At 36.9% G+C, this 18839-nt stretch overlaps 1 protein-coding gene across 1 annotated transcript in view; it reads left to right on the forward strand.

The window, feature by feature from the left end:
• Window positions 1-17887, forward strand: part of DNAH14 (dynein axonemal heavy chain 14) — a 374871-nt gene extending 356984 nt beyond the window's left edge. The window contains exons 70-75 of the mRNA XM_044674970.1: window positions 5811-6000; window positions 10957-11157; window positions 12755-12863; window positions 14745-14881; window positions 17254-17445; window positions 17877-17887. Of these exons, the coding sequence (XP_044530905.1) occupies window positions 5811-6000; window positions 10957-11157; window positions 12755-12863; window positions 14745-14881; window positions 17254-17445; window positions 17877-17887 (840 nt within the window). The remainder of the gene's footprint in view (window positions 1-5810; window positions 6001-10956; window positions 11158-12754; window positions 12864-14744; window positions 14882-17253; window positions 17446-17876) is intronic.
• Window positions 17888-18839: the final 952 nt, after the last annotated feature.

Below are 18839 nucleotides of genomic sequence, written 5' to 3' on the forward strand. Positions count from 1 at the left end.
AAACCACTGGATGGCAAAGGTCATGGTCCAAAAAAAATATTACCAGGATGGAGGTCAGCAAAATATGAACCACAGACTGAATCCTCTTACTTGTTGTTGTTGTTTTTTATATGACTAAGAATATTTTTGGTTGTTCGGTCGTCTTCAGTCCTGTCCAACTCTTCATGACCTCATTTTGGGTTTTCTTGACAAAAATACTGGAATGCCACCTAACTGCCAAAAATGTTTTTACATTTTTTTAAATATATGTCAGACAAATTTGGCCATGGGTTCTTGTCTGCTGACCTTTGGGATGTAGCCCTAGACTGAATATAAGAAGATGGAATTTGGTAGAGATAAGTATAAGATCTTAAATTTTGATTCAAAAAAATCAACTTCACAAGTACTAAAGAGAAGAGGTGTGGTTAGACAATATTTTGTCAAAAAAAGATCTAGGGGTTATAAGTTCAATATGAATCAACATTGTGATGTGGCAGTAAAAAATAAGGGCTAAGCAATTGGAGATAAGTGACTTGCCCAGGATCACATAGCTAGGAAATGTTTAAGACCACATTTGAACCAGAACCTCTCATCTCTAGGCCTGGCTTTCTAGCTATGGAACTACCTAGCTGCCTCGTCATAATTTCTTTTCAAAATCTCTTATTCACCACTCCAATTTATATAACCTATGTTCTAAGGAACACTCTAGATATGCAACAACTCATAGTTTCTAATTGAGAATTTTCCTTTACTTCTCACAAGTATGGAATTCTTATTCTTTTTAACTCAGCTACTTCCAAGCCAATTCCAGTTCCTCTTCTCCCCTGGGCTAAGAAGAACTCAAATTGTATTAATAAAATTGTCACTCACTAAGAAGGGGGGGGAAAGCATTGGTAGATTATGAAGAAAAATATCATTCTACAAGATTTAACTTTACATGAAAATCTGTAATCAGTATAGGAGAAAAACAAATCCTAATCTTTTATCATAGTGGTTGACAAAAAAAATCTACTATCTTTCCCTACCCATTTCCTTTAATTTTTTAAGTTTTATTTTTCTGTCAATGTATGGATTCAGTCTTACTGATGCTCTCTTTGCCTTACAGTCTGTTTGTTTCTAGTATGTTCTCCTCCCCTACTCAGTGAGCCTTCTCTTGTGTCAAAGATTAAAAAAGAAAAAGCAATTCACCAAAACTGATGCATTAAAGCATGTCCAAAAACACATGTCCCATTCCATAAGAGTGGTAGGTACCCTGCCTCTCCACTAATAAGAAGGAGAATCATTTTCTCATCTCTTCCCTGAGGCCAGGTTTGGTAATTGTAATTAGATAGCATTTAGTTTTGGTTTACTATTTTTAATATTTACATTGCTCTAGTCATTGTATAAGGTTTTTTTCCTCCTGCATGTTTTATTCTGCTTCAGTTCATAAAGTCTTCCCATAATTCTCTGCCTATAGTAATTATTGCCTATAGGATAATAGTATTCCGTTGTGATCACATACTAGAATTTGTTTAGCCATTCTGTTGATAAATGATTCATTTTGCTATTTGAAGGTATCTCTAGAACAGAAATTCTTAATTTTTTTAGTGTCACAGTCTCCTTTGGTAAAGCTACTACTCCCCTTCTCAAAATAATGTCTATAAATGAATAAAGTAAGATATAGTTCCCAGAAAAAAAAAAACAATTATCTTGTGGCAACTAGGTGGCCCCATAGATTGAGAACCACATCTAGAACTGGGAGTTCCTGGGTTCAAATCTGGTCTCATTCACTTTCCAGCTATGTGACCCTGGGCAAGTCACTTAATTCTAATTGACTAGCTCTTACTGCTCTTCTACCTTGGGACCAATACTTGTATCAATTCTATGACAGAAGGGAAAGGGTTGGGGTTTTTTTAAGCCAAAAATCTTGAAGTACAGTTATGAAAAACAGCTATCAATCTTTTAAAAATTCACGTACCCCAGACTCCAGCTCTCAAACCTATCCCTTATAATTGAGGAGATATAATTTTCAGTATAACATTTTGTAGGCATTTCAAGTGGTCAGCTCTTTCCTTGCTGAAAATATCTCTCATACATGCTAAAATTCTCTCCCTCTCTCCCTCCCTCCTCTCTCTGCTTGTCTGTCTGTCTGTCTGTCTCCCCCTCCCTCCTCTCTGTCTCTCTGCCTTTCTCTCTGTCTCTGTCTCTGTCTCTCTCGTTCTCTCTCTTTCTGTCTGTCTGTCTTCCTCCCTCCTCTTTCTGTCTCTCTGTCTCTGTCTCTCTCCCTCTCTCCTCTCTCTCTGTCTCTCTGTTTCTGTCTTCCTCTCCCTCTCCCTCCCTCCNTCGTTAAATCCCAAAATGTAATATAAATCAATTTTTTGCATTTGTCATACTGGCCCTGCTTTTAACCTTTGGCTAGTCAAGTTATTATCCTTAATGTTTTCCAAAGAGAGATATGACTGAAAAAAGGAGGTAAACCAGTCATGTAGTAAGAAAGGGGAACTAATGGAATTTGTGCTTCACGAGTGCTCCTCTGGTATCAAGAAAGGCCCCAGGCATAACTAGGTGGCTCAGTGGATAGAGAGCCAGACCAGGAGATGGGAAGTCCTGGGTGCAAATCTGTCCTCACCTGACTGTGCAACCTAGGCAAAACACTTAATCCCAGTTGCCTAGTTCTTACCACCCTTCCACCTTGATACTTAGTAGGAAGGAAGGAAGGAAGGAAGGAAGTGAAGGGAGAGAGGGAAAGAGAAGGAGGAAGGGAGGAAGAGGGAAGAGGGAGAGAGGGAAGGAGAGAGAGAGGGAGAGGGAGAAGGAGAGAGAGAGCCCAAACACATTAGGTAGAAGCAGCCTGCTAGAATCCTTATGTAGGGTTTAGTGGTCTCAATTTCATTTGAGTTTGATACCACTGTTCTAGCCTACAAGAATCCTCTTAACTGAATGAAAAACATGGTATGGTAGAAATGATATGATAGGTGGTTTTTAGCTGCACTTAGAAGATTTACAGGAAGATATAGCACAGTTAATGGGTGTTCATTTTACTGACTATATGAGTCACATAAGATGAGAAAGATAAGGATCAGATGACATGTTTTGAAGTCCTAACATTTTACTAAGTTACAAAACCATGGGAAAATGAGTAGGGGCAACGATAACCAGGAAGCTAGGTGGTATAGCGGAGAGTACTGGACTTGGAACCAGGAAGACCTGAGTTTAAATCCTGTTCAAAAGCTTACAAACTGTGAGACCTGATACATGTCACTTAACTTCTCAGCCTCAGTTTCCTCATCAGTAAATTAGAAATAATAATAACAAATCCCAGAGTTGTGAGGGTCAACTGAGATAATGCATACAAAGTATTTTGCAAACCTATAATAACAACAAAAATAATATCTAAAATTTATGTAGTGTAAAAGGGAAAAGGTGGGGTTTTGGTTGGATATTAATATTTAAAGTATGGTCGCCAAGAATTGAATAAATATCAATTCTAAAATTATTTTAGTAATTTATTTATAAAATATAAGAAAGAGTGGAAGTAGAAAGATGAGAAGAGGATAGAGTAAGAGATCTAACTTGAAGTACTAGACTATGGACTCAGTCCTTGGCTTTACTCCAACAGGGTTCCAGAGGTCCCAGCCAGAGAACCTAAAAGTCAATTAAGAAGGGTTTTAGCCAAGAGGGCTTCTCCCAATCAAGGGAGCCTCCAGGAGGCTAGTACATCCAGGGAGTTAAAGTAGTCAGCCTTTTTCACTCTCCACGTGTAGTTCTAAGGAAAAGATTTAAGAACAATCTCATCAAGGTCTCAGGGTCCTAGCCAGTGCTCCTCTGCATCCAAGCAACAAAAGAACTCCTTCAGGTCCAAGACATGAACAGGAAGAGAGCTACAGGAAGTTGTCACTCTCTTTTAAAGACACTTCTTTTTCATCACTTCTTATGCCTTCCTCCTAGTTTACGTGTCCAATCATAAGAGATGCTTTGCTTAGGACTGCCTAGGGGGCAGTCAGCCAATTCTGATTTGTCACCCACTCTTACACACACGTGGGTTACAGACTTCCCAACATGTGAATTAAGTAACGATGTTTTTACCTTTGGTGATTAAATCTAAATATGGGCAGGGTAGATTTAATCTCATTATCACAGTAGTTTTCACTGTGTGCCAGGCAATACCTACTTAACAGTTATTATCTCATTTACAACCTTACAACCATTCTGGCTGTTTTGTTTTTGTTCAGTCACTTCAGTTGTGTCTGGCTCTTCATGACCCCCATTATAGGGTTTTCTTGGCAAAGATACTAGAGTGGTTTGCCATGTCATTGTGTAGCTCATTTTACGTATGTGTAAACTGAGGCAAACAAGGTTAAGTGACTTGCCCAGAGTAACGTAGCTAATAAATGGCTGAGGCTAGATTTAAACTCAGATCTTCCTTGACTCCAGTCCCACCACTCTATTCACTGGACCATCTATCTGCTTCTACTCTGAAAGGCAGATGCTCTTATTACCCTCTTTGGCAGATGAGGAAACTGAGGCAAACAGAGGTTAAGTGATTGGCCCAGGGTCACACAGCTAGTAAATATCTGAGGTCACATCTGAACTCAGATCTTCCTGACTCCAGATCCAAAACTGTCCACTACACCACCTAGCTGCCGTGTGTGTGTGTGTGTGTGTGTACATATGTATATATGTACATATACATATATACATAGACTTAAGGTCTTTGATGGCACAGAGGATGGTTTTTAGGAAACGCTCGTTTCCTAAATAAAATTATATAAAAGCATACTCTCAATAACAATATATTGTCTTAGACAATAATATCTCTCAATCTGGTAAATATACCCAAGCTTTACCATAATATTTTCAGCAAGTCAGCTGGGATTTAAATCAGATAGTCAATGACAATCTGGATTAATAGTATTTGAAGCCAAGCTGCAATAATTCTCCCAACTCAGTCTACTTTCCAGTTAATCCATAAGATTTTTCCTTTAAACTACCCTCATCAAAGTGTTTCTTTCTTGAGGAAGGGACATTTATTTGGGGTGAGGGAAAGAGGAGGCACAGCATACCCTGAGAAAAACATTCTCATTGGCTGTGGAAGAATTAAAGTTAATATTTAACTCCCAGTGTACCACCTATGTGCTATACATATATGCATACCTATGGTTCTACCTGATATATATTTGTAGAAGCAAGCAGTCAATTCAATTCAATCAACAAACATTTAATAGGCCATCTAGGTAGCACAGCGGCCAGAACCCCAGGCTTGGAGTTGAGAGAACCTGGGTTCAAATCTGACCTCAGATACTTCCTAGCTATATGACCTTGGACAAGTCACTTGGCCCCATTTGCCTACTTCTTGCTTTTCTGTCTTAGGATTGTTCCTAAGAAGAAAGTAAAGGTTCAAACAAAATAAGCTTTCATTAAGGTACCAATAAGTGCTGAGAATATAAAGACAAAATGAAACTCCATCAAGAAGTTTATTCACTTACAGGGAAACAAACATGCATATGCATAAGTAAATATAAAATTAAAAAAAAAATAAACCAAGTAACTTCCATGAGGAAGATGTGGGCTAATATGAAAGGTGGTCTGTTAAATGATAGAACAAGAACTCCAGAGGACACAATGAAAGGATACAGAAGTCTGGGATAGGAGACATGAATGTATATAACCTCATTTTACATAGTCACAGCAGGGTAAAAAAAAATCTGTCATTCAAATCCTAAAATGATCAGAAAGCACCATCTCCTTGCAGATTTCTTCAGGGAGGCTGTCTTTTGTTGTTTGTCTCCAGAAAGGACCTGAACGAAGGTGCCTTCTGATATGATTTAGCCTATGACTCCTATAATTCCCAGAATTTACTTTTCAGGAGTGGAAAGAGCCACGAAGACCTGTTGCTAGAACTCATAGCTGACTTGCTCAAGCGTTTGCCTCTAACTGTAGAAAGGGAACCACAGGATAATGAAATGAAAGATATCATTCCAACCACATTGTTAACCATGCTCGCAAGTTCCATTTGGAAAAGACTTAATCAAAGTGTCGACGGTAAGAATTGTAGTGCATACACTTCTCGAACAAAATAATGCTTAAAAGAGCAAAAAATATATGTGAAGCAATATTTTCCTTTTTAAATTTATTTTTTCAATTATATTTGGAAATAATTTTTGACAACTGTTTTCTGACATTTTGTGATCCTGATTCTCTTCCTTCTTCCCCCACTCAAGGTAGCAATAGTCTGTTATAGGCTGAACCAGTACTTTCATGCAATACATATTTCTATATTTCTCATGCCATGACAGGAGACACATATGATACATACAATAAAAAAATCATGAAGGAAAGAAAGTAAAAGATATATATAAATCTGTCTAGGTTTTTCTGAATTCATTCTTTTGGTCATTTCTTATGGAGCAATAATACACTATTGTAACCATATACCACAACTTGTTCATTCATTTCCCAATTAATGGACATCCCCCTCAGTTTCCATTTCTTTGCCACTACAAAAAGGGCTGCTAAAAATGTTTTGGTACAAGGATGCCATTACCCTTATTTCTGTTCTCTTTGGGATACAGACCCAAAAGTGGTATTTTTGGGTCAAAGGGTATGTATAGTTTTATAGCCCTTTGAGCATGGTTCCATATTACTCTCCAGAATCATTATATCAATTCACAATTCCACCAACAGTTATTATTGTTCCAATTTTCTCTCATCCCCTCCAACATTTATCATTTTCCTTTTTGGTCATATTAGCCAATCTGATAGGTATAAAGTGACAATTTTAATGTACACTTCTCTAATCAATAATAATTTGGGTTTTTTCATATGACTAAAGATAGTTTTAATTTCTTCATAATTGCATATCCTTTGACCATTTATCAATTGGGAAATGCTTTGTATTCTTTGACTTGATCTATATATATTTGAAAAATGAGGCCTTTGTCAGAAACACTATAAAATTTTTCCCAATTTGTTGTTTTCTTTCTACTATTTGTTGCATTGGTTTTGTTTGTACAGAATCTTTTAAACTAAATTTAATCAAAATTATCCATTTCACTTTTTATATTCTCTATATCTTATCTGGTTACAAATTCTTCCCTTATCCATAAGTCTAACAGGTATACTTTTTGTGTTCCCCTATTTTGTTTACGTTTTTATTTATTTCTAGATCAAGTATTCATTTTTTCCTTTGTCTTGGTGTATAGTGTTTGTTGGTCTAGGCCTAGTTTCTGCCACATTTCTTTCTAGTTTTCCTAGCAGTTTTTGTGAAATAGTGAGTTTTCCCAATAACTTGGTTCTTTGGGTTTATCTAACGCAAGATTACTATGATCATTAACTACTATTTCCAGATTTTCTAACCTCTTTCATTGATCCACCACTCTCTTTCTTAGCCAATACCAGATTGTTTTGATGATTAACTCTCTGTGGTATAGTTCGAGATCTGGTATAGCTAGACCTCCTTCATTCATTTTTTCCATTAGTTCCCTTGATATTCTTGACCTTTTGTTCTCCTGGATGGATTTTGTTTTTTTTTTCTAGTTCTAGGAAATAATTTTTGGTTGGTTTGACATGGCATTGAATAGGTAAATTAATTCAGGTAGGATTATCTTTTTTTTATATTGGCTTAGCTTCATCCATTAGCAACTATTATTTTTCCATTTGTTTAGGTCTTACTTTATTTGTGTGAAAACTGTTTTGTAATCATATTCATACAGTTGCCAGGTTTGTTTTGGTAGGTATACCTCTAGTTATTTTATGTTGTCTACAGTTATTCTAAATGGAATTTCCTTTTCTGTCTCTTGCTGTTTAACTTTTTTGGAAGGTAAACAGAAATCTGATGATTTACATGTATTTATTTTGTATCCTTCAACTTTATTAAAGTTGTTCATTATTTCTATTGTTGATTCTCTGGAGTTCTCTTTGTATATCATCATATAATCTGCAAAGAGTGAGTTTTGTTTCCTCATTACCTATTCTAATTTTTTTTATTTCTTTTCCTGTTCTTATTGCTATAGCTAATGTTTCTAGCACAATATTAAATGTTTGTGGTGATAATAAACTTCATCCCTGTTCTTTTTGAGAAGAGTTCTAGTTTATCTCCATTAAAGAAATTGTTTGCTGATGGTTTTAGATAGATGCCATTAATCACTTTAAGAAAAGATCCTTTTACTCCAATGTTTTTATAAGCTATAGGTGTTGTAGTTTGTCAAAGACTTTTTCTGCATCTATTAAGATAATCATATGGTTTCTGTTGGTTTTGTTGTTGATATGGTCATGCTGATAGTTTTCCTAATATATTGAACTACACCTGCATTCCTAGTATAAAACCCACCTGCTCATAGGCTGTGATATAATGCTGTAATCTCCCTGCTAGGATTTTGGTTACAATTTTTGCATCAATATTCATTAGGGAGATTAGTCTATAGTTTTCTTTCTCTATCTTAACTCTTTCTGGTTTAGATATCAGTATCATATTTGTATCATAAAAAGAATTTGGGAAAATTCCTTTTCTCCCTTTTTTCCAAATAGCTTATGAAGTATTGGAGTTAATTGTTCTTTGAATGTTTGGTAGAATTCACTTGTGAATCCATCTGGCCCTGGGGTCCTTTTCTTAGGGAATTCTTTGATGGTCTGTTCAATTTCTTTTTCTGTAATGGAGTTATTGAAGCATTCTATTTCCTCTTTTCTTAACTTGGGCATGTCAAAGGATATAGGGAGGTCTAGAAAAACAAATATTGAGAAGAGACCATTGAATTTGGCAATTGAGAAATTATTGGAAACTGTAGAGAGGTCAGTATTGGTGGAGTGAAAAGAGAAAAAATGAGAATATCAGCTGTTGAAAGCCTCCTCAAGGAGTTTGGCCACAGGACAGAAGAGACAAGAGACAATAGCAGGGATAAAAAGATCAAGTGAGGATTTTTTAAGGAAGGAGGAGACTTGGGCAAGTTTGTAGGCTGTAGGAAAGAGGCTAGTAGACAAGGAGAAACTGAAGATAAATGATAGAATGAGGATTATAGAGGGAGCAATTTGTTGGAGAGGTCAGGATGGAATGAGATAGAAGGGTTAGCCTGGGGGGAAAGTAATGCTATCTCTTCCTGGGAGTCAGAGGTGAAGGAGAAGATAGTGGCACAAAGCATCTCTGTAATTTTAGATGAAGAACAAGGGAGAAAAGGGAGTGATTGGCCTCAGTTTTCTCTGTGATATATGAAGCAAGGTTCAGATGAGAAGAAGAGGGGAGGGCAAGGCTTAGGAGACTTGAGGAAGGATGGAAAGAAAGATCTGGAAGAGTCTTTATGAGAGAACTCTGTGGTAGTGAGTTCATTAGGGAGATACAGAAGGATAACCTAACAGTAATGAGGGTCCAATTTGAAGTGTAACATAAATTTGATGGACGCAGTCAGAACATTTATGTGATTTTTCCCCATCTTCATTTAGAAGCACATATGTAGAAATTAAGGCAGCAAATGGTAGAAGTAATCTCTTTTTTTTCAGGCCACGACTGAAGATATGATCATGGGGCCATAGATTAAAGAACAGATTATAATGTAGAGTTGAATTGGTTCGCCAAGACATCAAGAGAGTGAAAATAGGAGAATGTGGATAGTCCAGGGTTAAAGATCTGGAAGAGAAATGAAGGGTCAAGAAATTGAAGGTCAGAGAGCAGAAAAAAGAGTAAAATTTAGGAGGGAAGGCAGAGAGAGATAGAAAGCCTATTGATTAGGATTAGGTAAAGACATTTTGAATCTTGAACCCAGTCATGCTGCATTTGTGGGTATTAGCAAGGTCAAGGTTATGTCCATCCTTGTGTGTGACTGAGGTAGAGCGGAGGAGGAGGTCAGAAGAAGTGAGTAGGCTGAGAACCTCACTATGTGTTTGGGAGAGAATCAGTATGAACAATAATGCAGAGAAGAGCAAAGCTCCTCCCTGCTATTCTTATTACAACAAAGCTTGGTGTTTTCATTATAGATATGGATACACCATGAGCAAACTCAGTCTCTAAAAGAGCAGAGTGATTCTCCAAAATGGGAATATATCCTGTGCCTTGATGTCACTTCAAATTTCAAAGCACTATCTAAGGAGAGCCCATTTGGAACAATGGAATACATGCCAATTCTAGAATCAAAACATGGAGGTCCAGGGGGCAACTGGCTAGCTCAGTGGATTAAGAGTCAGACCTAGAGACGGGAGGTCCTACGTTCAAATCTGACCTCAGACACTTCCCAGCTGTGTAACCCTGAGCAAGTCACTTGACTCCCATTGCCCACCCTTACCACTCTTCCACCAAGGAGCCAATACACAGAAGTCAAGGGTTTAAAAAAAACAAACAAACAAAAAACATGGAGGTCCAAGTCTTCATGCTACCATTATATTCCTCTCTTGAATCTATGGCTTCTGATTGTGCCCTAAGAAGCCCCAGCCTCAGGTTACTCCTACTATTCATTGCCTTGATTTCTATACATGTGATGCCAAAGGAAGATGGAGAAAAGCTGCATACCTGTGGACAAGTCACTATACCTCTTTGAAACATAGAGTTCTCATCTATAAAATGAAGCTTAGAATGCTTATGTACTTTTCAGGACTATTCTGAGGAAGTCATTTTATAAAATACAAATCATTCTGTATTTATGAGCCCCCATTGGGATTTTTGCTTTCCTGTCTCCTGCCTGAGTATTTCCAAAGTCTGTTCCTGTAACTGCTGTCTTCAATGAATATGGACATAAAGTCCCAGGTTATGTCATCTCCTATGATGAATTCGCCATTTAAATATTCAACAACCAGGCTCTAACATTTTCTGCCTTTCACGGTAGCTTGTCTCTCATTTAGATACTTTTCAAGATCTCTAAAAACACTTACCTTGATTAGCCTAAACATTGTCAGATTACATTTTCTTTCAGCATCTCTTTCTTTTTCTTTTTCTTTTTTGTCTTTTTTTCCCATTTTTTCCCTTTTCCTTTCCCTATAGGATATTATAATAATGCCTTCTCTTTTTTTAAAAACCAGATTACGATCCCCTCCTTAATTCTGCCTTAATAACATTCCTAAGTCAAGAAATCATTCGATATAATAAGTTATTAGCCCTGGTCCACCAATCTCTGAAAGACCTCCAGAATGCTGTCAAAGGTGAAGCTGCCTTCAACCAGAAACTGGAGGATGTCTGTGATTGTCTCATTAATAACAAAGTGCCTAACTTATGGCAGGTGAGTGGCACATAGTTTTCTATTTGAAGAACTTTGGATCCAGGCTACATAAATAAAAATCAGTGTTCTCTTTGCACGTCAACACAACTTCTGAACAACACATTGACCTTCCCGTGAAATCATGTCTGTGCCAACTCTGGGAAAATGCTTGATATGCTCAGGATAGTCCTTGGATCATGCGATATCTATTTTTTTATTAGTAGTAAAATCAACAAGTTAAACTTGCTCAATAACAATTTATTTTAAATTGCCTAATAACCAATGAGTCAAAATATTCTTTCAGTCCTTCTTTAGCCTCCACCAGTATTCTCATTCTCTTTTCCACATGTGATCATTGTTAGCATAGACTAGTAGCATGTTGATAGGCAATCACATTTCCCCCTTTAAAAAAACCATATTAGCAGTTCTTTCCTAAGTTTGGTTTTGGACACATTCTTATTCTCATCAACGACTTCCACCAAAAGTGTCAAACGTGCCCTGGTGCTCCAAACTAAGGAAATATTTAACAAAATAAATAAAAATACAGTAGAGCCTACAGAATGTTAACATGTTTTCTAAGTCATTATGCAGCCCACAGAAATGCTTATGTATGATTTAGTGCCTCCTCTCATGCCCCATCCCCTTTCTATTTGACTGACATAAATAATTAAGCAGAGCTCCCTGGACAACTGTAAGCTCTTCTTAACACTCTTCAAAGCGCAGAGTTCTCCTTCTTGTTTTAGAGTAATGGATTGTGGGATTGTGCTAATTATGATTAAAGCAAGACTAGGAAAACTAGCTGACACCCAATCTCTTGAAATGAAAAATTACTTTCTAATAAGGAAAAAGCAATTATAACATAGTGCAGCTAGGTGACACGGTGGTTAGAGTGCTGGACCTGGAGTCAGGAAGACCTGAGTTCAAATACATCCTCAGACATTTACTAACTGTGTGACCTTGGGCAAGTCATTTAACCCTGTTGGCCTCAATTTCCTCATCTTTAAAATGAGATGGAGAAGGAAATAAGAAGCCACTCTAGTATCTTTGAAAAAAAATTCGAATGAGATTAGGAAGAGTCAGTCAAGACTGAAACAACTCAGCAACAACAATTATAGCATCATATTGATCTCTACAAGGAAAGGGAACCATAGACATTCTCTGAAATAGCTTTGCAACTCTGGCCAAGTTCCTTCAGCTGTCCAGCCTCAGTTTCCTCATCTGTAAAAATAAGGGGTTGTCCTGAAAATTCACTATAGTTCTCTTCTAGCTCTAATATTCTATGATTCTATAACTGTGATGAGAACCTGCCAAACTCAAAACTATTTAAAAAGCTGGACTCAGTCAGAGAACTTTTGCCACTTACTAGCATTCTAACCCTAGACAGAGTCACTTCTCCAAAGGCTATAAAATAGATTTAAAACTATCTGCTAGGGTAAGTCTCTTGAGTCACACATCAGTAAGTGCCTGAGGCAAGAATGGCTTCCTACAGTGATTTCTCCCTCTCTGACCCTAGCACCTATTATTAGAGTTTGCAATGAAGTACTTCATGATCTTAGAAGTCATGCTTTTAAAAAATTTAAAAAAAAAATCTGATGTCTATGTCTCTCAATCCCAATAGCGAGCTTCCTTCAGCACCGCAAAGCTGTTGTCTTCCTGGATCTCCTTTCTCATCCAGCGGCTGGAGTTCATCAGGAAATGGGCAAAACTGGCCTACGATGCTATACATTATCGGTATGGGAAGCAGATTACCTGGAAAATTCTTGTGGACATGCAAATCTCTGGGATCTAAAATTTTTCCCAAGTTTAGACAAATGTTAGTTTGGCAGTTAGGTGGCACAGTGGATAGAATGCTAAGCTTGGAGTCAGGAAAGCTCTTCTTTCTGCATTCAAATCCAGCCTCAGATATTTACTAGCTGGGTGACCCTGAGCAAGTCACTTAACCCTTTTGCCTCGGCTTCCTCATCTGTAAAATGAGGCAGAGAAGGAAATGGCAAACCATTCCAGTAACTTTGCCAAGAAAACCCCAAATGGGGTCAGGAAGAGTCAAACAAGCCTGAAAAACAAATGCCAATTTAGAACAATGGAGACCTCCATTTTAAACAAGAATTCAGTAAGCATTGTGAACCTCCAGGACAGTAAGGCAGGCTTATTTAGCCCACCTTTCTAACAATCCATTTCAGCAGCTGAGGGGACCAGAGTATTTTTATTACTCAAAACTAGATTTGGTGAGCTTTTCATAGGAAAATGAGAGAATGGAAAGCATTTTTAATTATCTAAACTCTCACTAATTCTAAGAATATGGAAATCTAAAATTATAAGCTTATCTATTTTAAAACTTGCCAAAAGAGGAAAGTAAAGATATTATTCTATAATCAAAATAGCTGGATTAATAAAATTATTACATAAAAAATGCAAGATATCTCTCTTTTTAGTGTTAGGAACTGATCCTATGATTTTATTCCTACTTGGGGTTAGACCAGCCAAATAAGTTCCTGGACCCAAGGAGACCTCAAAGTTTTATTTATGTACCCTTTGGTTTGTGTTTTTGTGTAACACATAAACATAGTGTGCCTTTTAGAATACTATGACCCTAATATCTTCCCATCAGTCAGTAAACACAGATTTATTTATTAAGCACTTTCTATGTGCCAAGCACTATGCTAAATATGAGAGTTACAAAACAAAAGTAAAAAGAGTCCTGCCTTCAGATATATTTACAGATATGTACTGTGTAAATGGTAATCTTAGAGGGAAAGAAGCAGTAACTAGAACTAGGAAACACTTCCTGCAAAAGCTGCCACCTGACTCTAATAAGCCATGGTGATTCTTTAGAAATATCACTGCTTTACAAGCTTAATGGCATCATAAGTTCATCCTCCTACTCTCATTGATTCATGACTTGGAGTGAAAATGCTTTATAACCATCCTAATTTCAGTTACAAATATTCAGATTCCCTTAAACAAAATGTGTTGGTCACTCCCTGTAAAATCCCCCTCTACAGACTGAGACCCCAACAAAAATGCCCCCAAGGGCAGAGACAGAGAAAGCTGCTAAGATTTTTTGTGGAATCATGCACAGAAAATACTCTTTACCCCATAATAACTACTCAGTTTTCTTTCATAAGCTTCACAGCTATAAAATGCCTCTGTGAAGGCAAAAGATAGGAAGCTTGAGTTACCATAGATAATAAAATAAAAGAAGAAAGGATTGAGAGGAGATTAGAGAAGTTTGCAAAAATTTGAGAAGTGTTTGTCCTGCACTTTCTGCGTGTCATACTCTGTGGTACATTCTATGAATAACAAGACAAAAAGGAAATAGTCCCTGCCCTCGAGATGCTTACATTCTAAAGGGAAGGAACTATATTTAGCACCCCTCTAGTGCATGTAGCCTGTATTTTGTCTTGTGTTTATTATGTTTGTATCATACTCTACTACTTTACTTAGGGACCAGGTCTTTTTAAAATTCTCTAGCACCCACCAAAATATATGTACTGCAAATAGTATATTTCTGCCATTAGCTCAATAGAAATGAACTGATTCAATTAAGATCTCATAAATTTGAGAAAGTTGTAACATCAGCCATCTCAAAGCCTGTTCTATGCCTACCATCAGGTATTATAAAATGACTTCAGCTTGGAAGCGATTCTTTCCATCTCGGGGAAAACAATACGGAAATGAAGAAGAAAAAGTACGACCCATTAGCTCTTTTCCTTCCCGATTCTGGCTTCCAGCTTTCTTCTTCCCACAAGGTAGGAATCTGGAACTAGCCCTAGGTGAAATTGTCATGCTATCTTAGGTGCCCACACATCCCCTTTAGGCACTCATTTTCCTTCTCATTTATGTTCTCCAACAGAGCCTGTCCTTTCCTGATCCTAGTTCCCTCACCCCTACCACTCTCCAAACAATTCCCTCTCCCCTTTCTCCCTCCATTTCAAACCAACCTGTCCAATATCTCAATCCTTTTGGAACTCTCTACGCTAATAAGCATTTAATGGTTCATGTCAATAGGTTCTTTGTTGATAATGGTTTCTTAGACTACTCTACCAAAGAGTAATCTCATTTTAAAAGAAGAATCCTGGAGATCAATCCCTTCATCCAAAGAATGAGAGAAACCTAACTGGGGCATCATGGCATAGTCTTTGTCTTTTGGCAGGAATTTTCCTGAAGGGTAAAAAAAAAAAAACTCAAGATTAGGAATTTTTCTTTTAATTTACATTTATTTATTTGTTTGTTTATTAAATTAAAATACCCAGCTAGCTAAAAGGAATTTAAAGCATTACTGATAATGTTTATATTCCTCTAAAGAAGGGAGAAGGGCTGTATCTAGATAACAACAACATGGTGAGAGAGGGTGAGAGAGTAGGCTCTCTGGTGGTGCTGGTATCCAAGGCTCAAGTGTCTTGAAAGATTCTCTAAAAGGGGTCTGGCCATGGTCTTGTGGTCCAAAATCAGGAAAGTAACTTGAGAGAAAGAGCATTGTCAGTAGATTTGTCAATATTCCAGACTCTACCCCTCCACCAGGTTCTAGGAAAGCTAGAGCTAAATCTCATAATCTCTGGCTTCCTTTAAATTCAATTCAAACATCACTTTACTCAAAAGGCTTCCTTTGGTTTCCCAACCTTCTAATGCATCTTTGCACTCCAGGTTACCTTGCATCTGTTGTATATATACTTATATATGTACAGGTTCTTTCCATATTTGAATTGAATGTAAACTTCTAGAAAGTAGGACCTGCTTTGCTATTGTCTTTGTTTCCCTAGAATTTATCAAAGTACCTGTCACAAAATAGGTGCCTAATAAAGGCATATAAATGCTTAGAGGTAGCTAGAGGCACAGTACATAAAGTGCTGGCCCTGGAGTCAGAAAGACCCGAGTTCAAATTTGGCCTAAGACACTTACTGGCTCTGTGACCCTAAGCATGTCATTTAAATTCTATTTGCTTTGGTCTTTTCAACTGAGAGGACAGTTGCTGTCTCTTTTTTTTAATAACAAGTAATATGATAGTATTTTAATTTAAATATAAACTGCCTGTTTGCATGTAATTAAATGCATTTTAAAATAAAAATGTAAAAAGTATTCTTTTCTCAAGGACTATTTAAAAAACTGAGTTTGCTAAAATCCAGACGAATTCTATCTGTAGAATTCCCCTAATCTACCAATTTTATTACCCTATCAAAAAAGGAAATTAGTCTAGTATAACCTGTTCTTGCCCTTCATGATCACTGCTTCCCTTTCTCAATGCTCACTAGCTATCCCTTTAACAATCCATTTTAGAATTTTACCAGGAATCCAACTGAAGCTCACCAGTCTCTGGTTGACATACTCTCTTCTCTTACCTGTTTTGAAATTGAAATATTTGGTCTTTTCCAGTCCTATGGGATGCCTTTGGATTTTTCAGATATCACTAATAATGGCTTAACTATCATATCCTCCAGTTCCATTTGTATGGCATGTCTAAGCCTGGCAACCTAAAGTCATAAGAGAAAATTGGGTGCTTTCCTTCTCTCTCTCCTACTTAATTTGGTTTTCAGCTCTCTGTTATCCATTTCTGCTTTAGCAGGGTTAATAAAATCTGTGGAGAATTAAACAATCATGCTTATAGTTGTGAAATTACAATCAATCTTCTGGGCTATTCAGAACAGAAATTAGGGACTCCATCCAAGTGAGTAGGAAAAATACCCGACATGGTTATTCAAGGTCTTTCATGCCACTAGCATCCTGTCAAAAATTTACACTAATAATTATTCACTAGTAGAATTAAGAAATCTATCAACAGCAGCAGTATGGCTACCAGTCATAGATCATAGTAGTTTGAATATGGACCATTCTTCATTTCTAAATACTTAGGCAACTTCAGGAATTAGCTGAGACGTAGGCCCATATCTTTCTATGTAACATGAATTGATCTCCTCCTTTGAGATAGGAAATATCAATAAAAAGGAGATGTAAACCTAGAGATATTTAACCAAATAGGCAAAAAAGGAGCAGAGATAAGATGATCCTGGAAAGACAAGTTGGCGGAAAAGATTCATCCCTCATATTTCATATATGGTACATATTAGCCACTTAATAAAATGCTGTTTGAATTGATTGACTACTGTTATCTATTTTACTACCACAGGTTTCTTTATGGCTGTACTGCAAAATTATGCAAGATCCAAAAGAATCTCTGTAGATTCTGTCAGTTTTATGCATCAGGTGGTCAATGATTCCCTGGATGAAACACGCTTCAGAGGTCTCACATTTGAAGAGAAGATACTTAAGAGATCTTTTAGGGTAATCAGATATTTGGTTATTTTATATATATATATATGTATAAATTATAAATCTTATAATAGATTATTCTTTTCTCTTGATACTACTTTATAGCTTATTACATATTTCATCTGTCGAGAATTAAATCAATCCCAAAAAGTAAGAGAAGAGAAAGAAGAGGCAATGGCTATAGATGATTTTTTTCCTAGGACTTTGTACATGAATTTGAGGAAAAATATAGGATAGATTGAGGAAGGATAGATAGTAGGAACACATGAAGAGTTTTTTAAGTAATATTTTATTTTTTTCCCAATTACTTGCAAAAACAATTTTTGACATTCATCTTTAAATTTTTGAGTTCCAAACTGACTTCCTCCTCACCCACCCTCCCTTCCTTATTCCCTCTCATCCCTCTCACCTCCCTGAGACAGTAAGCAATCTGATATAGATTTTACATGTGCAATTATGTAAAACATTTTCCCATTTTAGCCATTTTGTGACAGGAATTACAAATAAAAAAATGAAGAAGTAGCAAGAAACTGGAATATAGTCTGGGTACAAATCTGGCCTCAGACATTTCCTAGCTGTATGACCCTAGGCAAGTCACTTAACCTCAATTGCCTAATCCTTAATGCTCTTCTGTTTTGGAACCAATACATAATATTAATTCTAAGACAGAAGGTAAGAGGTTTTTTTTTTAAAAGGGGGTGGTGGGTTCCCCCTCCTCAAACATCTTCAAATAGAAGTTAGACAACCATTCATTGGAAACATCACATAGCAGGGATTCCTTTCATATAGCAAGATTGGATGAGACATCATTTGAGGTCCCTTTTCACCTCACGAATTCTGTAATTCTGTGAAGACTTGAGGGCATAGTGAGATCAAAGGTATGACCATCCCTATGTGATGAATAGGAGAGTAAAAGTGTAGGTTATGGGAATTGAGGATGTTGATGAAATAGGAGGCCAAGGTATTTGGGAGACATTATTATATACATTAAAATCACTGTTTAAGAGTAAATATTGGGTTAAAGAAGATATGTGAACTCTGAGAAAAGAGGGGAAATGGACTGGGGGCCAGTAGATAATTGCCACCAGGATCTCGATAAAGTGATATATATGGATAGAGTGAACCCCCAAAGAGAAATTGATGAGTGAGGGCATAAGGAATGTTTGGAAGCAGAAGAGGCAGGGATAGGGCATGAACTTCTTGGTCTAATGAGGAGAGGGCTAACATGAGAGAAGGTTCACCTAATACTGAAAAGAGTAGTCAAGGATACTGTGCCTTCTGAGAAAAATTGCAAGGGCCAAAAGATAGAGCCCAAGAGGAAATGATCTAAAATGAAGGAATGCTTATTCATGATAAAATGTGAGGGTTTTTTTTAGTTTATTTAAGTAATTAATTAATTTAGAATGTTTTCCCATGGTTACATGATTCATGTTCTTTCCATCC

The sequence above is a fragment of the Gracilinanus agilis genome, chromosome 4 (genome assembly GCF_016433145.1).
Source record: "Gracilinanus agilis isolate LMUSP501 chromosome 4, AgileGrace, whole genome shotgun sequence".
In the NCBI taxonomy this organism is placed as follows: Eukaryota; Metazoa; Chordata; class Mammalia; order Didelphimorphia; family Didelphidae; genus Gracilinanus; species Gracilinanus agilis.